General features: G+C 46.9%; 3 protein-coding genes across 3 annotated transcripts in view; 1 reads left to right on the top strand and 2 right to left on the bottom strand.

Moving 5' to 3' along the window:
* Window positions 1–12: 12 nt before the first annotated feature.
* The window catches only part of LOC130525941 (ribonuclease inhibitor-like), a 23,610-nt gene continuing 778 nt past the window's right edge, over window positions 13–22,844 (bottom strand). Inside the window, exons 2-8 of the mRNA XM_057033255.1 lie at window positions 22,523–22,668; window positions 10,093–10,266; window positions 9,459–9,632; window positions 8,937–8,983; window positions 7,102–8,826; window positions 114–478; window positions 13–83 (exon numbers count right to left, since the gene is read on the bottom strand). Of these exons, the coding sequence (XP_056889235.1) occupies window positions 8,681–8,826; window positions 8,937–8,983; window positions 9,459–9,632; window positions 10,093–10,266; window positions 22,523–22,668 (687 nt within the window). The 3' untranslated portion in view covers window positions 13–83; window positions 114–478; window positions 7,102–8,680. The remainder of the gene's footprint in view (window positions 84–113; window positions 479–7,101; window positions 8,827–8,936; window positions 8,984–9,458; window positions 9,633–10,092; window positions 10,267–22,522; window positions 22,669–22,844) is intronic.
* Window positions 1,194–2,812, bottom strand: LOC130526038 (neoverrucotoxin subunit alpha-like). Its single transcript, XM_057033389.1, has 3 exons — window positions 2,617–2,812; window positions 2,096–2,142; window positions 1,194–1,985 (listed from the first exon to the last, which is right to left on the bottom strand). The coding sequence occupies exon 3, from the start codon at window positions 1,915–1,917 to the stop codon at window positions 1,417–1,419; it is 501 nt and encodes a 166-aa protein (XP_056889369.1). The 5' UTR covers window positions 1,918–1,985; window positions 2,096–2,142; window positions 2,617–2,812; the 3' UTR covers window positions 1,194–1,416.
* LOC130525944 (uncharacterized protein C9orf85 homolog) lies at window positions 3,502–6,624 on the top strand. Its single transcript, XM_057033258.1, is given in 6 exon segments — window positions 3,502–3,517; window positions 4,766–4,863; window positions 4,971–5,042; window positions 5,044–5,078; window positions 5,344–5,457; window positions 6,201–6,624. Coding segments are annotated over 6 exon segments (432 nt in total). The 3' UTR covers window positions 6,298–6,624.

Raw genomic sequence — 22,844 nt, 5'->3', positions numbered from 1 at the left:
TGAGGCAAAGACAACAGTTCTGAATTTTACTTGCAGGAGGACGGAGAGATGTGCTCAGATCTCCAACACGTCCTGACGCACACCTCCCCCATCCTCACCTCCCCCATCCTCACCTCCCCCATCCTTGTTTATTGAGAGTAGGGGGTCCCTGGTTACAGAATTCAGACGTGTCTAAGGGAGGGGGGGCACAAGATGGCAGGTCCCAAACAGAGCAAGAGACTGAATCAGAAGCAGGTTTATTACCATTGTTCATGTAATACACAGTATTACACAAGCCAGGAATTTGTCCTGGTGTGACGCTGCGACATTGGAGGCCGCGGACGCCGTCGCCGTGGGGGCGGAGCGGCACAGCGTTGAGACGGGTGGAGGCCGCGGACGCCCTCGCCGTGGGGGCGGAGCGGCACAGCGTTGAGACGGGTGGAGGCCGCAGACCGCGGACGCCCTCGCCGTGGGGGCGGAGCAGCACAGCGTTGACGACCTGATTTTTCTATTGATTCTCCTAACAGGAGCAGCCGTTGATCAATAGTCTCAATATCAATGGCCTGTTTCAGCCTGTGAAGCTGTGAATGATGCTGTGAGAGGAAGGAAGGCCTCACTGATGCATTTAGTTCTAACTATATATTCAGCCGTATATGTAGAATACTTCATCTTTACTGCACCAGAGCTACGATGGCTGAACATCTCAGACGTGCTCCACAATCCCACTGTGATCCAGTTTATTTCTGATTCCTGCTTCATTGGAATTGTGGTCAAAAATCCCGGACTGCTTTTGTGTCGTCTTTAGTCACGAGTCCGGTGCTGTTCTAGACCTTCACCCCCCCCCCCCCCCCAGCATGGCCGTGATCAGCACGACAGTTAAAAACATGTTTTTAGAATACAGATTTAAACTGATGATCACAGTTGTGTTATATGGTGTCTACAACATTTGCTCCACTAGATGGCAGCCTTTCCAGAGCTCTATGATTATTTAGCTGGCTGTGGAATAACATTCTAAACACCCCATAGTTCACGCTTGGACAATTCAAGACCCTAAAAATGTATCTGAGTGAGAATTGACATTGCTTTTCTGATGTTGGATGTTAATTTTGTCTCTTCTCCGTTCTAAGCTCTCTGTCTCCTCTTGGGATCTATGTTACTGTTTACATCTGTGAGTTCTCATGGTGATCATGAAGGATGAGGCCAACTTGGCTGAGTCGCTTTGGAAAAAGAGGTTTAATCTCACCAGGAAAATTAAAAATAAAGGACAAAGGTGTAGAAAAACAGCCAGTTTTCCTAGGATCACGTTGCTCTCTCCTGACAACCTGTGGAATCAGCAATAGGAAAGATGAGGTTGGTTGGACAGACGGGACCTTCATGATGAACATCCAGCAGGTCTAGAACTCATATTCAGGCCGTGAGCTCAACCCTCGTGTTTCTTCAGACGGAAGCTTCTCCTGCGGTCGAACACAAATGCACCGAGGAGGAACCGGAGAAGAACCCACGCCATAAACCAAGGCCAAAGCCAGGGAACAGCGGTTCAGTGAATGTGGTTTTGAAGGTATGGAGGTGGACCGGGGTGTCGGTGGTGATTCTGTAGAAGGTCACAGTGCCAGCGGGGTAGTTCACATAGACGGCGACTCTCCGAGGATCAGTGGATGATAAGGTGTGGAGGTCTACACTTTTGTTATCGTGGAGGACATAGTAACCTCTGGGAGAACACTCAAGGCTCCAAGAATGCTGATTCGCTCCAAACTGGCCTTGGGGGCTCAGTCCATGTCTCCAGATCTTTTTGTATGCCACAGAAATCCAAACCCATCCTGTCCACTCCACCTCCCAGTAACAGTGACCAGTTAGGCTGTTGCTACACAGCAGCTGGGGCCAGACCTCAAACCTCTCTGGATGGTCTGGATATGGTTGGTACTTGGCCACTCTCCTCATCACCCTGTTGTTGGACACTTGGATTGACCTGTGGACGGTGTTGGTGTCCACGCTGAGCTCACAGTGATCTAAAGGGAGAGAGGAGGAACCAGGAACCAGCTCATGAAACACAACTGAGTCCACTAACTGCTGCTTTTTTCAGAGCGTGACGTGCTGACGCATCAAGTTGATCACTTACACTTCTTCAGACCACTCTTAAGTCTCTCTTTCCCACAATGGTCCAGTCTGGATTGGGAGAAGACACAGAGGAAATGAAATCCAAGGCAGGACAGAGGTTCAACAGATGCCACCTCAACCTTGAGCTCTACACTGTTCGTCCTGACTTTGGGTCTGCCTGAACCGGTTTGCTCTTGATTCGGTTTGTGAACCTCAGAGCTGGATTTGTGACATCTCTCCATGTGCCAACGTCATGGAGGAGAACTTTGCCTATTTCTCTCTAAGGATTCCCTCACAGGCAGTGGCTGCAGCCAGATGGTTGTGCTGGCATCACCTGATCTTTTTGTATCTCTGACGTGACCCTTTTATTCTCCCTTATGTGGGTTCTCGTACCCTGAAGGTCCAGAAAGCATCACATCTCTCTGCTCAGAGGTGGTTCAGATCTCACAATGTGCTGCTTGAACCACCGAACGTCTGGAAGGTCTCCATGCTCATCAATAAATAGTATCAGGTCTTCATTTTAGGGAGGGTGTTTGCATCTACCTGAGAACCTCCAGGCTCAACTCTGGATCCTCCAGAACAGCAGAGAGCTGCTTCGTTCCATCATCTCCAGGATGGTTGAAGCTCAGGTCCAGTTCTTTTAGATGGGTTGGGTTGGACCTCAACGCTGAGGCCAGAGAAGAACATCCTTCTGCTGTGATGAGACAGCCCGATAACCTGCATGCAAGCACATCCACCACACACACCACACACACACACACGCACGCACACACACACACACAACACACACACAACACACAAACATCCACCACACACACACACACACACACACACACACACACACACACGCACACACAACATACACACACACACACACACACACAGACACTACACATACACACACACACATACACACACCCACATACACCACACACAACACACAACATACACACACACACACATACACACATACACACACACACACCACACACAACATACACACACACACACACAGACACAGGTTAGGGTTAGGGGCCTTGACCTGGGCCAGGGTTAGGGGCCTTGACCTGGCCCAGGGTTAGGGGCCTTGACCTGGGCCAGGGTTAGGGTTAGGGGCCTTGACCTGGGCCAGGGTTAGGGTTAGGGGCCCTTGACCTGGGCCAGGGTTAGGGGCCTTGACCTGGCCAGGGTTGGGGTTAGGGCTTTGACCTGGCCAGGGTTAGGGGCCTTGACCTGGGCCAGGGTTAGGGGTTAGGGGCCTTGACCTGGGCCATTCTATGGCTGAACGTACATTCTCTAGCACAGTTTAGCTGGGAAAGTGTGCATGTGTGTACTTTGTTAATAATTCTGTGCTAAAAGACATTTGAATCGGATGAAACCCCTCGCGATGTTTTAATGAGGCCAATATCAGGTTAATAGTAATAAATGATGGAATTCAAGGCATGTAAAGAATTTGCTTCAGCCGGTTGGGAGTAAAGGGTTAAAGCTCCTTCTAATTTGGCTCCATCGGCTGAATGTGGGGACATTAAAATGATAGTGGAGCGGCTAAATTAACAGAGGAAGCTATTATATTCCCATATTATCCCAAAATAGTCCAAAATCTCCACAGACCCCAGCGACTGGATGGAGCCCAGTTTACTGTAAAATGGAGGAATCATCTATGCTGCGAGATTACCGGGATCTGCCGGGGATCTGCCCGGATCTGCCCGGGATCTGCCCTCTACATGACGGCTTAATTAGGCGATCACACGCCGTGCGCGAGCTTCCCACCACCACGCGCCACTGGCCCGGCGTTACCTGGACTGAGGTCGGCTTGGTTGAGACGCGGTCGCCAGGTGGTTCCTTCGGCACCAATGAGCTAATTTCCCAGGACCAGTAGATCGCCACGGTTCTCCGCGACCAGGTTTGTCCGTCGATCCGTGCGGTGTCCGAGCGAAGCCACTGTGTTCCCGTCCTGCTCCGCAGCTGCGAGTCGCCTCTTCGCCTCCGGTTCCGACAACAAGCTGCAGTTTCCTCCTCCTCCTCTCTCCTCCTCCTCCTCAACAGCCAGAGCAAATCGATTTATTCTAAACACTCGAGTCCGTGTTGCCCCGCAGAGCCGCCAACATTGTGCGAGTTCATAATCGTCTGCGGGAGATAATAGTTGTCTTGGTCCAACATCACCGCTTTGTTAGATATATATATAATATATATTTTTCTGGATATCAAAACGCTCAGTGAGCGATGTAATTTGATTGGCAGCTGGGTAGACCAATAGCAAATGCGCTATAAACGTAATACACCAATGGGAACCAGCGTACGTGTATATGGGCGTTTCTGTGTCCTCGTTGTTGCCGCCTCATCTTTTGATTGACATCCAGCTTAGCCAATCAGAAAGTGTTTCGATAAGGAGCAGTCCAATCGCCTTTTATCAAGTTTGTTTCAGCGTTTAGGCAAGTGGCGCTAAGACAATGTAATTATATATGTTGATTTCAATTATATATCTTTATTTACCCCAAAGGACATGATTTTCTTATAGTTTATGTGCCTTTAAAAATGAAGTATTCACGTTTTGGCCACATCAGCCAATAACATTGGCTAACGTGAACCTTTTGCTTCCGGGTTAGGGGTCTCTGCCTGACAGGCGTGCTTGGGAATTTAAATATCTTCGGAATATTGGCAAAATAAGCGATAAAAAAGAACATAAGATGAGTTTCTCAGAAAGGTAATGTGTCTCGGTCGCGAGGCCAGAAGCATCAAAACACGTTTGCCTATAAAAACGACAAGCATGGAGCGACTACACAATTAAAGGTAAATATAAAGGAGTAGCCTATTAGCCTGTAGCTCAGCAGCGCTGGTGTCGAGTCACGTGTGAACAAATCAATGTGCCAGTTATGATGTCGACTATGGTTTTGCAGAAGGCGAAAGCCAAGATTCACGACGGCCTCTGCCAACATTGCAAAGATGTGCTCGAGTGGAAAGTGAAGTACAAACAAATACAAGACTTTAACGCAGCCCCGGAAGTGGTGAGCTGCCTGGCACAAGTTTGAGCTTCACAATCTCTTATCGTTTTAAACCGTGGTGGCTCAGTCTTTGAGGACGGGGCTGAGAGCAAAGGGTGCAGACAAAATTTGCAAGGGGAAGTGCCCTTGAGCCAGGTGCCGAAGCCTCAAATGCTGTAATGTCAGTGTGTGCGTCAGAATCCTTCTAACGCGTTTTTGATCATGCATGCAAATGTCTGCATTTGTGTTCGGTGTGAGACCTGATAACATTGGTGCAAACTTCTGTCAGCGTCAGGTGCTCTCAGAAGACTGTGAAGGACGCCTACCACATCATCTGCAAGCCGTGCGCTCTCCAGCTAGAGCTTTGCTGCAAGTGTGGAAAGAAGGAAGAAATCATTATTCCGTAAGTGATATCAGGTTATGAGAACGTGCTTTGCAGTGTCCTGCACACACAGTGCACAGTTGCATGTTCACAGTGCAGTCCTGTCTCCGACTGATGTGTCACTTCTGTCACATTCATTCTTTAAATTGTTCCTCAGATCATTTAGAGAATTTTGCATATCTTGATTGATTGTGGTGGTTTTAACGTTCACAATGAAGCTGAGGAAAATTAATTGTTGTTAAGACGTTTTTCCTGCCCAAATCTTGCATTTTTCATTTTTAATCAACTTGTAGTAAGTTAATTCTAGAGTCATTCTGCCATCTTGCGGATTTTTGTGTGTATTGCTGTTTTTAGCCTGTTTATCCATCTAAATGGTGCAGTGTCCTCCTGAAACGCTCTTCAGACACCAGTTGAGCATTTATGTCTCCAGTAATGATGACAAGTAAATGTAGCTGACTCAGTTAAAGAACATAGCATTATTAAATATTTTCACAAATTTTGGATAACGAGGACCGGTTGGATCAGGAGGACCGGTTGGATCAGAGGACCGGTTGATCAGGAGGACCGGTTGCAGTCTGGTGTTGGGATCCGTGGTGTTGGAATGGAAAGGGTGCCTTGAAAGCATCTGCACTGCTCTATTACATTTCTTGAGGCTAATGAAAACATTGAATAATAATTAAAATTTCTAAATGTATAATTCAAGCGGTTCCGTCAGGGCCTGTTGCTGGTCCAGACTGACTCGGCATCTTTTCCTTTTGCCTCAGAGTGAATTCACCAGGGGAGACACGAGATGGGACGAGGAAAGACGGACGTGGACGACGTGGGCAGCGACGATGGAGACTTGTTTGGAGACGAGCATGAAGAAGAAGCGGAAATTGACGGTTCCTGACTGAATCAGGATTCCAGGGGGACTTTTGGAGCAAAAAGCTTCTCTCATAGATTTAAAGTCACGACTCGAACTGAGTGATGCACCTGTGGAAAAGATGTGACTTTTAAACAATGGCTGATTTTTTGCTTCTGTGTTTTGGAGTTTTGACGGTTCTGTTCCCTGCGTCGCTGCCATAAACGAGGGATTTCAGTTCCTTTTATTAATGATGGAAATCCATGATTGAACTGAGGGATCAAGATCAAAATACTGACCGATATGTAGAGAAATAAAAGCACCAAACCAATAAATACACACAATAAGTGTTCGGTCCAAACGACCTGAAACATGAGAAACACAAATGAGGCAAAGACAACAGTTCTGAATTTTACTTGCAGGAGGACGGAGAGATGTGCTCAGATCTCCAACACGTCCTGACGCACACCTCCCCCATCCTTGTTTATTGAGAGTAGGAGGTCCCTGGTTACAGAATTCAGACGTGTCTAAGGGAGGGGGGGCACAAGATGGCAGGTCCCAAACAGAGCAAGAGACTGAATCAGAATCAGATTTATTGCCATTGTTCATGTAATACACAGTATTACACAAGCCAGGAATTGTCCTGTGTGACGCTGCGACATTGGAGGCCGCGGACGCCCGTCGCCGTGGGGGCGGAGCGGCACAGCGTTGAGACGGGTGGAGGCCGCGGACGCCCCGCCCTCGTGGGGCGAGCGGCACAGCGTTGAGACGGGCGGAGGCCGCGGACGCGTCGCCGTGGGGGCGGAGCGGCACAGCGTTGAGACGGCGGAGGCCGCGGACGCCGTCGCCGTGGGGGCGGAGCGGCACAGCGTTGAGACGGGTGGAGGCCGCAGGCCGTGGACGCCGTCACCATGGGGGCGGAGCGGCACAGCGTTGACGACCTGATTTTTCTATTGATTCTCCTAACAGGAGCAGCCGTTGATCAATAGTCTAAATATCAATGGCCTGTTTCAGCCTGTGAAGCTGTTAATGATGCTGTGAGAGGAAGGAAGGCCTCACTGATGCATTTAGTTCTAACTATATATTCAGCCGTATATGTAGAATACTTCATCTTTACTGCACCAGAGCTACGATGGCTGAACATCTCAGACGTGCTCCACAATCCCACTGTGATCCAGTTTATTTCTGATTCCTGCTTCATTGGAATTGTGGTCAAAAATCCCGGACTGCTTTTGTGTCGTCTTTAGTCACGAGTCCGGTGCTGTTCTAGACCTTCACCCCCCCCCAGCATGGCCGTGATCAGCACTACAGTTAAAAACATAAATATTGGAATATCAGAAATGTCCTCTTGACAACATGCAGATGCTGTTTCCTCTTGTATTGTGATTCACCATGAGATTATTTTTAAGTCAAGGGCGACTCTGAAGATGCTTGTTTTTTAGAATACAGATTTATACTGATGATCACAGTTGTGTTATATGGTGCCTACAACATTTGCTCCACTAGATGGCAGCCTTTCCAGAGCTCTATGATTATTTAGCTGGCTGTGGAATAACATTCTAAACACCCATAGTTCACGCTTGGACAATTCAAGACCCTTAAAAATGTATCTGAGTGAGAATTGACATTGCTTTTCTGATGTTGGATGTTAATTTTGTCTCTTCTCTCGTTCTAAGCTCTCTGTCTCCTCTTGGGATCTATGTTACTGTTTACATCTGTGAGTTCTCGTGGTGATCATGAAGGATGAGGCCAACTTGGCTGAGTCGCTTTGGAAAAGAGGTTTATATCACAGGAAAATTAAAAATAAAGGACAAAGGTGTAGAAAAACAGCCAGTTTTGCTAGGATCACGTTCTCTCCTCTCCTGACAACCTGTGGAATCAGCAATAGGAAAGATGAGGTTGGTTGGACAGACGGGACCTTCATGATGAACATCCAGCAGGTCTAGAACTCATATTCAGGCCGTGAGCTCAACCCTCGTGTTTCTTCAGACGGAAGCTTCTCCTGCGTTCGAACACAAATGCACCGAGGAACCGAGCAGAGCCCAGACCATGAACTAAAGCCAAAGCCGGGAACAGCGGTTCAGTGAATGTGGTTTTGAAGGTATAGAGGTGGACCGGGGTGTCGGTGGTGAATCTGTAGAAGGTCACAGTGCCAGCGGGGTAGTTCACATAGACGGCGACTCTCCGAGGATCAGTGGATGAGAAGGGGGGGAGGGCTACCCTTTTGTCATCGTGGAGGACAAAGTAACCTATGTCAGTACACACAAGGCTCCAAGACTGCTGCTTCTGACCAAACCAGCATTGGGGACTGCTTCCATGTCTCCGATCTTTTTGTATCCTACAGAAATGTGAACCCATCCTGTCCACTCCACCTCCCAGTAACAGCGACCAGTTAGGCTGTTGCTACACAGCAGCTGGATACAGTCCTGAAACCTCTCTGGATGGTCTGGATATTGGTTGTTCTTGGCCACTCTCCTTATCACCCTGTTTGTTGGACACTTGGATTGACCTGTGGACGGTGTTGGTGTCCACGCTGAGCTCACAGTGATCTAAAGGGAGAGAGGAGGAACCAGGAACCAGCTCATGAAACACAACTGAGTCCACTAACTGCTGCTTTTTTCAGAGTGTGACGTGCTGACGCATCAAGTTGATCACTTACACTTCTTCAGACCACTCTTAAGTCTCTCTTTCCCACAATGGTCCAGTCTGGATTGGGAGAAGACACAGAGGAAATGAAATCCAAGGCAGGACAGAGGTTCAACAGATGCCACCTCAACCTTGAGCTCTACACTGTTCGTCCCTGACTTTGGGTCGGCCTGAACCGGTTTGCTCTTGATTCGGTTTGTGAACCTCAGAGCTGGATTTGTGACATCTCTCCATATGCCAACGTCATGGAGGAGAACTTTGCCTATTTCTCTCTAAGGATTCCCTCCAGGCAGTGGCTGCAGCCCAGATGGTTGTGCTGGCATCACCTGATCTTTTTGTATCTCTGACGTGACCCTTTTATTCTCCCTTATGTGGGTTCTCGTACCCTGAAGGTCCAGAAAGCATCACATCTCTCTGCTCAGAGGTGGTTCAGATCTCACAATGTGCTGCTTGAACCACCGAACGTCTGGAAGGTCTCCATGCTCATCAATAAATAGTATCAGGTCTTCATTTTAGGGAGGGTGTTTGCATCTACCTGAGAACCTCCAGGCTCAACTCTGGATCCTCCAGAACAGCAGAGAGCTGCTTCGTTCCATCATCTCCAGGATGGTTGAAGCTCAGGTCCAGTTCTTTTAGATGGGTTGGGTTGGACCTCAACGCTGAGGCCAGAGAAGAACATCCTTCTGCTGTGATGAGACAGCCCGATAACCTGCATGCAGCACATCCACCACACACACACACACACACACACACACACACATCCACCACACACACACACACAGACACAGACACACACACACACACACATACATACACACACCACACACATACACACACACACACACACATACATACACATACATACACGCACACAAACACACACACACACACATACATACACACACACACACACACACACACACAAACACACATTGCTCACTAATTAACAGCTCATTTATGCAAAGTTCTGGGTCGTGTGTCGGGGCCTGGACCTGACTGGGGAGCGAAGCACAGGAACCAGAACCAGACTAAGTCATTTTAAAAGCTGTGGGAGTGAACAGTGGTCGGCTGGTCGGCATTTTTGGTAAAGATATTTCCTCTTTTGGAAGATAACCAACATTTCAAGCTGCCATTTAGAAAAACTGATGATGCTGATAAGGAGCACTAACCTGAGGATCTCCAGCCGGCAGTTTGGACTCTTCAGACCAACAGAGAGCTTGTTCAGCCCTGAATCCCTCAGGTCATTGTCACTCAGGTCCAGCTCTAGCAGACTAGAGGAGGAGGCGCTGAGGACGGGGGACAGAGCTTCACAACTCCTCTCCGTCAGATTGCAGTGACTCAACCTGAAAAAGAAAAGAAGAAGAAAGCAGGAAATCCTTCTGGTTCTCTCCTGCACAATCAGGGACGCAGGCTTATTTCTTTAGTTGACCTTTATGAGGACGGAAGGTGCAATGATACGGAATGAAATCAGTTCTTGGAGTAACTACTGCGACTGCCTAAAACGCTGCCAGATGTGATGCGTGTTGCTGAACACCTGCAGACACCTGCAGACACCTGCAGACACCTGCAGACACCTGCAGAACACCTGCAGAACACCTGCAGACCACCTGCATAACACCTGCAGACACCTGCAGAAACCTGCAGACACCTGCAGACCACCTGCAGAACACCTGCAGACACCTGCAGACACCTGCAGACACCTGCAGACACCTGCAGACACCTGCAGAACACCTGCAGACACCTGCAGACCACCTGTAGACACCTGCAGAACACCTGCAGACACACCTGCAGACCACCTGCATAACACCTGCAGACACCTGCAGACACCTGCAGACCACCTGCATAACACCTGCAGACACACCTGCAGAACACCTGCAGACACCTGCAGAACACCTGCAGACACCTGCATAACACCTGCAGACACCTGCAGAACACCTGCAGACACCTGCAGACACCTGCAGAACACCTGCAGAACACCCTGCAGAACACCTGCAGACACCTGCAGACACCCTGCAGACACTGCATAACACCTGCAGACACCTGCAGAACACCTGCAGACACCTGCAGACACCTGCAGAACACCTGCAGACACCTGCAGACACCTGCAGACACCTGCAGACACCTACAGAACACCTGTGAAACACCTGCAGACACCTGCAGACACCTGCAGAACACCTGCAGAACACCTGCAGACACCCGCAGCACCTGCAGAACCCCCCAGACACCTGCAGACACCTGCAGAACACCTGCAGAACACCTGCAGAACACTTACATGGCTTTTCTGCTGCGGCTTGACCACTGGCAGCAGCCTCAGAAGAACCCACTCTGAAGCAGAGTATTTCTTCAGGTCAAACATCTCCAGGTCTTGTCCTGAGGACAGTAACATGAAGCCAAGAGCTGACCACTGAGCAGGGGAGAGACTTTCTGTTGTCAATCCTCCAGATCTGAGGTTCTGTTGAACCTCCTGGACCAGTGAACTATCGTTCAGCTCGTTCAGACAGTGGAACAGGTTGATGATTCTCTCTGAGGACAGATTCTCTCCAGTCTTCTCCTTGATGTAGCCAATGATTTCCTGATTGGGCTCTGAGCTGCCTTCAGGTCAATTAGACCTCGTAGAAGAGCCTGATTGGTCGGCAGAGAAAGACCCAAAAGGAACCGCAGGAACAGGTCCAGGTGTCCTTTTTCATTTTGCAAGGCCTCGTCCACCGCACACTGGTAAAAATCAGCCTGTTTGATTTTGGTGTTGGGCAGTTTAGAGCCTAAATAATGGAATAAGGTTGGTGTTTCTGACAGTATGTTGGTGCCAAACTTGGTGAATGTCAAATGTGCATGAAGAGCAGCGAGAAACTCCTGAACACTCAGATGGACAAAGCAGAACACCTCCTCCTTGAACAGTCCTCGCTCCCTTCTGAACATCTGCGTGAACACTCCTGAGTAGGCATCAGCCTCCCTGACGGTGATGCCACAGTCTCTTAGATCGGACTCGTAGAAGATCACATTGCCTTTCTGCAGTTGTTCAAATGCCAGCTTTGCCAGAATTGGAATCATCTCACAGCTCTCTGGACTCCATTGTGGAGCTTTCCCGTCTCCTCTCTTGTTTTTTGGTGTGGACTGAACAACCAGGAAGGAGATGTACATCGCTGTGAGAGTCTTGGGCAGCTCTTCTCGCATCTTCAACACATCCTCAAAAACCTTTGCAGTGACCCAGCAGAAGATTGGGATGTGACACATGATATGGAGGCTTCGAGATGCCTTGATGTGAGAGATGATCCTGCACGCCTGCTCCTCGTCCTTGAACTTCCTCCTAAAGTACTCTTCCTTCTGCACGTCAGTAAACCCTCGCACCTCTGTCCTCATGTCCACAAAATCCGGATGGATCTGATTGGCTGCCGCGGGCCTCGTGGTTATCCAGAGTCGAGCGGAGGGGAGAAGACTTCTGTTAATGAGGTTTGTGAGCAGGACCTCCACCGAGCACGGTGCCTTCACATCTATATCCGCCTCCTGGAATTCATTGGTTCTGGTGTCCATTTCTAGTCGGCTCTCATCCAGCCCATCCAAGATAAACAGAAGCTTGAATTTACAACTGTCAAAATTGGCGTCTCCTGATGACTGCAGAGCTGTAAAGATGCTGTTAAGAGCCTCTATTTGAATGGCCCTGGACTCTTGGATGCACTTATGAGTGAGTTCAGCCAAGGATAGGCGTCTCCCCCTCAACTGGTTCAGCTGGCGAAAGGTGAACGGCAATATGAGATGCACGTCTTGATTGGCTCGTTGTTCTGCCCAGTCCAACACAAACTTGCGGATTAGAAAGGTTTTGCCAACTCCTGCATTTCCGTTGGTCAGAACAGTTCTTATGGGTTTATATTTCCCAGCTGGAGGTGTAAACAGGTCACTGGGACTAATGGGTTGTTCTGTGTCTGAAGGGTTCCCAACCATGTCAATCTGAATGACCTCGTGCTGAGCATTGATGTGTATGTCGCCACCGGTGGTGACGTACAGCTGTGTGTAGACGTCGTCCAGCCGTTGCTCGTCTACCTTCTCATCGCAGCCTTCCTGCACACACATAAACTTGCTCCTCAGGTTTGACTGAAGCTTTGATTGATGAGAGCCGATGGGGACGTCTTCACATGTGGGACCTTAAAGCAAAATATACATGCACATGTGTTAGTCGATATATTCAGCAGATATGAATATATTATATATTTATTCCAGAGTGCTTTGAGCTGATGTTTTACAGTTTATCTTCTTCTCAGGTCCAGTTGGGCTTCACATTTCAAAAAGACAAGAACAGCATCACTGGAGTAAAACAATCCCAAACACTTAAGTAAAGAACTCAGAAGAGCTTTTAAAGCAGGTACGACTGGAATTCTTTCAGACTGACGCTGCAGCAATTTGCTGTTGATGCTGCTGTTGAGATCTGACGCTCAAAGTTTCAGACTGGATCAAGTTTCACTGGTTCCAGATCAGGAAAAACAATGAAAGTGGTGGCGGGTCTCAGCAGGTCCGAAGGGTTGATCATGAGTTCTGAACTTGATAGGAGACAAACCTCCATTCTAAGAAAAGGCGGTGCAGCTTCATCTGGAAGGATGGGTTAACCCTAACCCTAAGCATGCCTCCTCAGTCAGACCACTTCCTGTGTGTCTTGGTCACAGTTAACTCTAAATTTATGACATTTTAATGACGTTAGTGGTTATGATGGTCACTCTATCCATGCCTTTATTACACCTCTATCCATGCCTTTATCACACCTCTATCCATGCCTTTATCACACTTCTATCCATCCATGCCTTTATTACACCTACACCTCTATCCATGCCTTTATAACACCTCTATCCATGCCTTAATTACACCTCTATCCATGCCTTTATTACACCTCTATCCACCTCTATCCATGCCTTTATTAACACCATCCATGCCTTTATTACACCTCTATCCATGCCTTTATAACACCTCTATCCATGCCTTTATTACACCTCTATCCATGCCTTTATTACACCTCTATCCATGCCTTTATCACACCTCCATCCATGCCTTTATTACACCTCTATCCATGCCTTTATAACACCTCTATCCATGCCTTTATTACACCTCTATCCATGCCTTTATTACACCTCTATCCATGCCTTTATTACACCTCTATCCATGCCTTTATTACACCTCCATCCATGCCTTTATTACACCCTCTATCCATGCCTTTATTACACCTCTATCCATGCCTTTATTACACCTCCGTCCATGCCTTAATTACACTTCCGTCCATGCCTTTATTACACCTCTGTCCATGCCTTTATTACACCTCCGTCCATGCCTTTATTACACCTCCGTCCATGCCTTTATTACACCTCTATCCATGCCTTTAATACACCTCCATCCATGCCTTTATTACACCTCTATCCATGCCTTTATTACACCTCTATCATGCCTTTATTACACCTCTATCATGCCTTTATTACACCTCTATCCATGCCTTTATTACACCTATATCATGCCTTTATCACACCTATATCATGCCTTTATCACACCTCTATCCATGCCTTTATTACACCTATATCATGCCTTTATCACACCTCTATCCATGCCTTTATCACCTCTATCCATGCCTTTATAACACCTCTATCCATGCCTTTATTACACCTCTATCCATGCCTTTATCACACCCTATCCATGCCTTTATTACACCTCTATCCATGCCTTTATCACACCTCTATCCATGCCTTTATCACACCTCTATCCATGCCTTTATACACACCTCTATCCATGCCTTTATTACACCTCTATCCATGCCTTTATCACACCTATATCATGCCTTTATCACACCTCTATCCATGCCTTTATTACACCTCTATCCATGCCTTCATTACACCCTCTATCTATGCCTTTATAACACCTCTATCCATGCCTTTTACACCTCTATCCATGCCTTTATCACACCTATATCATGCCTTTATCACACCTCTATCCATGCCTTTATTACACTATATCATGCCTTTATCACACCTCTATCCATGCCTTTATTACATCTCCTATACACCTCTATCCATTTTATTACACCTCTATCCATGCCTTAATTACACCTCTATCCATGCCTTTATTACACCTCTATCCATGCCTTTATCACACCTCTATCCATGCCTTTATCACACTTCTATCCATGCCTTTATTACACCTCTATCCATGCCTTTATTACACCTCTATCCATGCCTTAATTACACCTCTATCCATGCCTTTATTACACACCTCTATCCATGCCTTTATTACACCTCTATCCATGCCTTTATTACACCTCCATCCATGCCTTTATTACACCTCTATCCATGCCTTTATAACACCTCTATCCATGCCTTTATTACACCTCTATCCATGCCTTTATTACACCTCTATCCATGCCTTTATTACACCTCCATCCATGCCTTTATTACACTCTATCCATGCCTTTATAACACCTCTATCCATGCCTTTATTACACCTCTATCCATGCCTTTATTACACCTCTATCCATGCCTTTATTACACCACCTCTATCCATGCCTTTATTACACCTCCATCCATGCCTTTATTACACCTCTATCCATGCCTTCATTACACCTCTATCCATGCCTTTATACACCTCTATCCATGCCTTTATTACACCTCTGTCCATGCCTTTATTACACCTCTATCCATGCCTTTATTACACCTCTATCCATGCCTTTATTACACCTCTATCCATGCCTTTATCACACCTCTATCCATGCCTTTATTTCACTTCTATCCATGCCTTTATTACACCTCTATCCATGCCTTTATAACACCTCTATCCATGCCTTATATTACACCTCTATCCATGCCTTTATCACACCTCCATCCATGCCTTTATTACAACTCTATCCATGCCTTTATTACACCTCCATCCATGCCTTTATTACACCTCTATCCATGCCTTTATAACACCTCTATCCATGCCTTTATTACACCTCTATCCATGCCTTTATTACACCTCTATCCATGCCTTTATTACACCTCCATCCATGCCTTTATTACACACCTCTATCCATGCCTTTATAACACCTCTATCCATGCCTTTATTACACCTCTATCCATGCCTTTATTACACCTCTATCCATGCCTTTATTACACCTCTATCCATGCCTTTATTACACCTCCATCCATGCCTTTATTACACCTCTATCCATGCCTTTATTACACCTCTATCCATGCCTTTATTACACCCTCCGTCCATGCCTTAATTACACTTCCATCCATGCCTTTATTACACCTCTGTCCATGCCTTTATTACACCTCCGTCCATGCCTTTATTACACCTCCGTCCATGCCTTTATTACACCTCCATCCATGCCTTTATTACACCTCTATCCATGCCTTTATTACACCTCTATCATGCCTTTATTACACCTCTATCATGCCTTTATTACACCTCTATCCATGCCTTTATTACACCTATATCATGCCTTTATCACACCTATCATGCCTTATCACACCTCTATCCATGCCTTTATTACACCTATATCATGCCTTTATCACACCTCTATCCATGCCTTTATCACACCTCTATCCATGCCTTTATTACACCTCTATCCATGCCTTTATCACACCTCTATCCATGCCTTTATCACACCTCTATCCATGCCTTTATTACACCTCTATCCATGCCTTTATTACACCTCTATCCATGCCTTTATCACACCTATATCATGCCTTTATCACACCTCTATCCATGCCTTTATTACACCTCTATCCATCCTTCATTCCACCTCTATCTATGCCTTTATAACACCTCTATCCATGCCTTTATTACACCTCTATCCATGCCTTTATCACACCTATATCATGCCTTTATCACACCTCTATCCATGCCTTTATTACACCTATATCATGCCTTTATCACACCTCTATCCATGCCTTTATTAACACCTCTATCCATGCCTTTATTACACCTCTATCCGTGCCTTTATTACCCTCTATCCATGCATGCTTTATTACACCTCTATCCATGCCTTCATTACACCTCTATCTATGCCTTTATAACACCTCTATCCATCCTTTATTACACCTCTGTCCATGCCTTTATACCACCTCTATCCATGCCTTTATTACACCTCTATCCATGCCTTTATCACACCTCTATCCATGCCTTTATTACACCTCTATCTATGCCTTTACAACACCTCTATCCATGCCTCAATTACACTTCTATCCATGCCTTTATTACACCTCTGTCCATGCCTTTATTACACCTCTATCCATGCCTTTATTACACCTCTATCCTTGCCTTTATTACACCTCTATCTATGCCTTTATTACACCTCATCCTGCCTTTATTACCAACCTTTATTACACCTCTTCCATGCCTTTATTACACCTCTATCCATGCCTTTATTACACTTCTACCCATGCCTTTATTACACCTCTGTCCATGCCTTTATTACACCTCTGTCCATGCCTTTATCACACCTGTGTCCATGCCTTTATCACACCTCTATCCTTGCCTTTATTAAACCTCTATCATGCCTTTATTACACCTTGAAATGGAATTTGATTGTGGAATGTAAATTGTATACAAAAGGAGGAAATTGAAATGGTATTCTATTGTGAAATGTAAATTGAGAACAAAAGGAAGGGTGTGATGGAGACTGGGAGAGCAGACGGAGTCCATTTGGTTCCTCATTCATTTACATGGAAACAAAGGTTGAAGGAAGACCAGCGTCAAAGGACTGAGGGGGGACATCCTCAGTCATTCAACTTCTTGTGCCAGCCGGAACACCCGCTGTGAAGACACCAAACTCCTGAGGTGCATACAGAGCACACCTACTGTGTTGGCGTCCTGTGTCCTGTGCATGCAGCAAACACATGCTGTGAAGACGTCTTCACTCAGGGCGGGCCTTCAACTATATAAGATCAGAACTGTATACATTGAGCAGAGATCTCTCCGCATGCTTCCGTGTGTGTATCCTGACCGACTGACTGGATTAAAACCATCTCCTACGCAGTAACTTAGATTAATAGTTTTTCTTCTCCAAACGGCTAAAAATTCCACAACAAACTTGGTGTCAGAAGTGGGATCCTGGGTACGTCCGTCGGGACCCAACTGAGGGGCTGGCCACCTGAATCCACCAAAGGCGATTCATCCTCAAACCCCGCAATCTTACGGAGGAGGACCCAGTCGGTCCCGATCGACGGTCACAGGATTCCTCGAATTCCACGGCTGAATTTAAATTGGTAAGATGTATTTATCCTAATATTTGGAACGAATTACTGTGTAGGATAGACGCTAACCTCTCCTGCTAACCGGCGAGCGCCGCTAAACAGCTTAAATAAATACGAAAATCCTGTGAGCCCTTTGAGACGAGATCAGGTTACAAATATAAGTAAACATCAAAAGGAAGTCCTGTGAATTTATTAGAAATAAGATCAGGTTACAAAATTAAGCCCTGTGAATTTATTAGAAATAAGATCAGGTTACGAAATTAAGTCCTGTGAGATCATTGAGGCAAGACCAGGTAATAGTGTAAATCCTGTGAGCCAGAAAAGAGGCAAGTCCAGGTATCAAATTGTAAATCCTGTGAGCAAGAAAAGAGGCAAGACCAGGTATCAAAACGTAAATCCTGTGAGCAAGGAAAGGCAAGACCAGGTTGTTAAAGGGAAGCCCTGTGAATTTAAAAAAAAAAAAAAAAAAAAGATCAGGTTGCAATAAAACAGGATCAGGTTACCATGGGAACCTTGCAGAGTAAGGTAAGAGTCGAACGTGGTGCTGGAGACCGACTGTCTCCAGTAATGGACATAATGACTAAGAAGTACGGGCTGGAAAGTTGTGCATATGTCGAGTTGTGGTGTGAACAGTATGGGTTTTCAGAGGGAGGATCGTTAAGTGCGCGACAATTGTCCACCCTGAGGGACAATTGTCGTAAAGAAAAAGAATGAAAGGACGAGCAGAAAGAAACTATCAGCAAAGAATTACACGTGATGATAGATATAGAAGAAAAGTTGAAATGTTGGAAAACAGAATGTTATAACCGTGAGAGAAAGCAATGTCAGAAAGCAATGACGCAATTGAAAGTAGGGACAGTTAAGGTAGCCAAGCCCGAGCAGAAACCCCCCTCTTCTCCCCCCTCTTCTCCCCCTTTTTCCGTCTCTGCAGGACAGCTGGAAATCCGACGCCGGGCCATCCGCCTCTCTTGAAACTACCTACCCGCCGCCTTATCAACCCGGAACCACGGCAACAATTGGACTGACTAGAAAGAGAGGTGGAGCCGGCTGAGGAGCATCCAACCACGATTCAGGCACAGTATCACACCACACCACCACGGGAGCATCCACACGCAAACGTGATTAACCTCACCACTGATACTATGTACTGGGATCCCACGCGCTGCGCTGCGTCTGTCAACTTGTCTGTTTGTGTGTCTGTCAACTGTTTGATGTTCAAATGCTGCGATGTATTGAATCCAGCCACCCTCCTCCCCACCCCGGAGGGGGGCAACCCTCTTGATTGCCTGACGGAACTCTTTGTGTCTTGTTCCCCACGTCCTGACCTCATGGATCAACCTCTTGTCAATCCTGATCTTGTTCTCTTTGTCGATGGGGCAGCATCCTGGGATCCGGACACGGGCCGGTGCAAAGCCGGTTACGCAGTCTGTGACTCCCGCGGCACTGTTGAATCTGCATCATTACCGTCCAACTACTCAGCTCAAGCCGCTGAATTGGTGAACCTTACCAGAGCTTGCCACCTTGCAGCCAACCAGTCAGTTACCATCTTCACTGAGTCTAGGTACGCCTTTGGTGTAGTTCATGACTTTGGAGCATTGTGGAAGCACAGGGGCCTCCTCAAGTCTGACGGCGCTCCCATCTTGAATCATCAGCTGGTGGCGGCTCTTTTGGACGCTGTCCTTCTCCCTCACAGGTCGCAATCTGTAAATGCACCGCTCACACTAATCTCTCTGACCCTATATCTGCAGAAATCCGGACACGAGTGAGAGCAGCACTGCCGTCTCCAGCGGACCAACAGCTCCATCCGTTACATCCAGGGCACTATGTGGTGATCAAGGACTTCCGGAGGACCAGGTGGAACCAGAAACGGTGGCAAGGCCCACTCCAAATTCTGCTGGTGACTCAGACCGCAGTGAAAGTAGCCGAGAGAGCAACGTGGATCCACGCGTCCCACTGCAAGAAGGTGCCAAGCCGAAGGAGCCGGTCAGTAGGGAGTGAAACTAGCGTCCCTGCTGCTCCAAGTGGCGTGCCAAGCCACCAACGAAAGAACAAGATGAGCCTCCAAGGAAAACCTTTGCATCCCAGGCGACGGACCGACCTGATCCTGAGGAAATTCCTGTGTGTTCTGGGTGTGATATCAATCACAGCAGCATTACCCATCGTCTCCCCAATGCCACACGAGAAACCGGACCTAACAACACATCCCACAGCAGAATGGCCTCTCAGGGAAAGACGTCAGGCGCCCACAACCTCTCCCTCGTCTAGGTGTGCCTCTGGTACCGCCCATTTATTCATCCCTCAGGTGTGCCTCCTGCCTAATACCTGGGCCACAGTCATCGTCCCGCTGTCCAGCATTTCCAACCTTGAGAACACAGCTGCAGGGTATGCTGGGAATCAATGGTACATGACCAATGATCAGCTAGATACCGGATGGCACACCCTAGTGGCAGACCCACCGGGCCAGGACTGGTCATCATATACGACAACAAACTCTGCCCGTCGACAGCGCCCTCTACTGACACTCACCTCGACGAGCAACAAGCTTACACTGACAGTAAATCTCACAAAAGGAAGCCTCCTTGATGATCCTGACGGAAGCGGCTGCTGGTTGTTCCTGATGTGGCATGAAGGATGGAACTGATCCTAGTTTCCTGTTGCAGCTCTGTGTGGATCGTCCCAATGGCACCCCGATAGACCCCATGCCTGCTGTCCTCTCACCTAAAGCCACTTCCTCGGGAATCAAGCTAGTCCTAGAACCCACGGTGGATGATTATTTCGAAATCATGACTGGTATTTCGGGATCCACAAATAACTGGTTACTGTTAGCAGAACAGGCAGGGACGGCTGCAAGATCCGACTGCACTGTATGCTTGGGACCCCGTCCAGTGTTAAGAATAGTCCCTCCCCCTCCCAGTCTGAACGCAACATGTCTGACAGAACTCCTATCCAAATCAATCATGACTTCCTGCTCAGGCTGGGAAGAGCCCTCCCCAGTCTAAGACGAGATCACCACCTATATTTAATGCTGACGTTGCACAAGGGAACTTCACATGCTTCAAGAATAATGCTCCAGGAAGGCATGGATAGAGGTGTATGCCTTTATTACACTTCTACCCATGCCTTTATTACACCTCTGTCCATACCTTTATTACACCTCTGTCCATGCCTTTATCACACCTGTGTCCATGCCTTTATCACACCTCTATCCATGCCTTATCACACCTCTATCATGCCTTATTACACCTCTATCATGCTTTATTACACCTCTATCATGCCTTTATTACACCTCTATCCATGCCTTTATAACACCTCTATCCATGCCTTTCTAACACCTCTATCCATGCCTTTATTACACCTCCATCCATGCCTTTATTACACCTCTATCCATGCCTTTATTACACCTCTATCCATGCCTTTATTACACCTCTATCCATGCCTTTATAACACCTCTATCCATGCCTGTATTACACCTCTATCCATGCCTTTATTACACCTCTATCCATGCCTTTATTACAGCCTCCATCCATGCCTTTATTACACTCTATCCATGCCTTTATTACACCTCTATCCATGCCTTTATAACACCTCTATCCATGCCTTTATTACACCTCTATCCATGCCTTTATCACACCTCTATCCATGCCTTTATTACTCCTCCATCCATGCCTTTATCACACCTCTATCCATGCCTTTATTACACCTCTATCCATGCCTTTATTACACCTCTATCCATGCCTTTATAACACCTCTATCATGCCTTTATAACACCTCTATCCATGCCTTTATTACACCTCTATCATGCCTTTATTACACCTCTATCCATGCCTTTATTACACCTCTATCCATGCCTTTATTACACCTCTATCAGCTGGATTACTGTAAAGCACCATTAACGTGCCCCGCCCGTCTGTAGTCTCCTGCCCGTTCCCATATTCTCAGCCTCAGGGCGGCTGATCGGCTCCTGGAGGCACCAGAATCTCAGCAGACCACCTGGAGTGCTGCTCCTAAATCATGAAGCCATCTGCCATCGGACGTTAGACAGCCTCCTTTACTCCACATCTTTAAAAGCCATCTCAAAATGCACCTTTTTCCGGCTATGAGACTTTGATCCTGCTTTTATTGTTTGTGCCGTTTTTCTTCCGTGTTCTTTTATAATTATTTATCTGAGCTGCTTTATAATTGTAATGATTGTTTTTAAAGTGCTTTATGAATATATCATCATTAAACAACTCTGGAGTTCTCTGAAACATTTTAGTGTAAAGATGTTTTACCCGACGTGTTTTGAGCTTTCTGTTCTCCGTTCAGCACTTTATTCTCAGCAACACTGATAACGAACTAGAGAAACAGTTTAACCTTTAACCTCTCCTGTATTAAAGGCTTTAGAACAGAAACTGACCTGTTGGATCTGAACTGACAGCTGAAAGATTTTGCAGAATGTCGTTCCGAGGTATCTTCTCTAAAATCTTCTTGGTGACTTCCACGGCTCCTTGATCTTTGTAAGCCTTCACCACAAATCCACAACGACCGTCCTCTCTCTGGTCTCTAGTTGGTAGTTTTTAACCGGTTGAAGCCTCCCATGACTCCAGGATCTTTGGTAAATTTGAATTCACTGAATTCTTTCTCAGTTAAATCCTCCAGAACATTCAGCAGGATCTCTTGGGCCATTGTAGCGTCCTGCTGGCAGTAGACCTGCAATCAAGTGAGTGAAGGAACATTTC

This window comes from Takifugu flavidus, chromosome 5 (genome assembly GCF_003711565.1).
Source record: "Takifugu flavidus isolate HTHZ2018 chromosome 5, ASM371156v2, whole genome shotgun sequence".
NCBI lineage: Eukaryota > Metazoa > Chordata > Actinopteri > Tetraodontiformes > Tetraodontidae > Takifugu > Takifugu flavidus.
Note: the sequence above shows the minus strand (reverse complement) of the source record. Positions and strands in the feature narration are given on the sequence as shown.

Bases quoted from the DNA above. Each gene is read 5' to 3' on its own strand.
- LOC130526038 (XM_057033389.1), bottom strand. From the start codon at position 1,917: ATGAGGAGAGTGGCCAAGTACCAACCATATCCAGACCATCCAGAGAGG.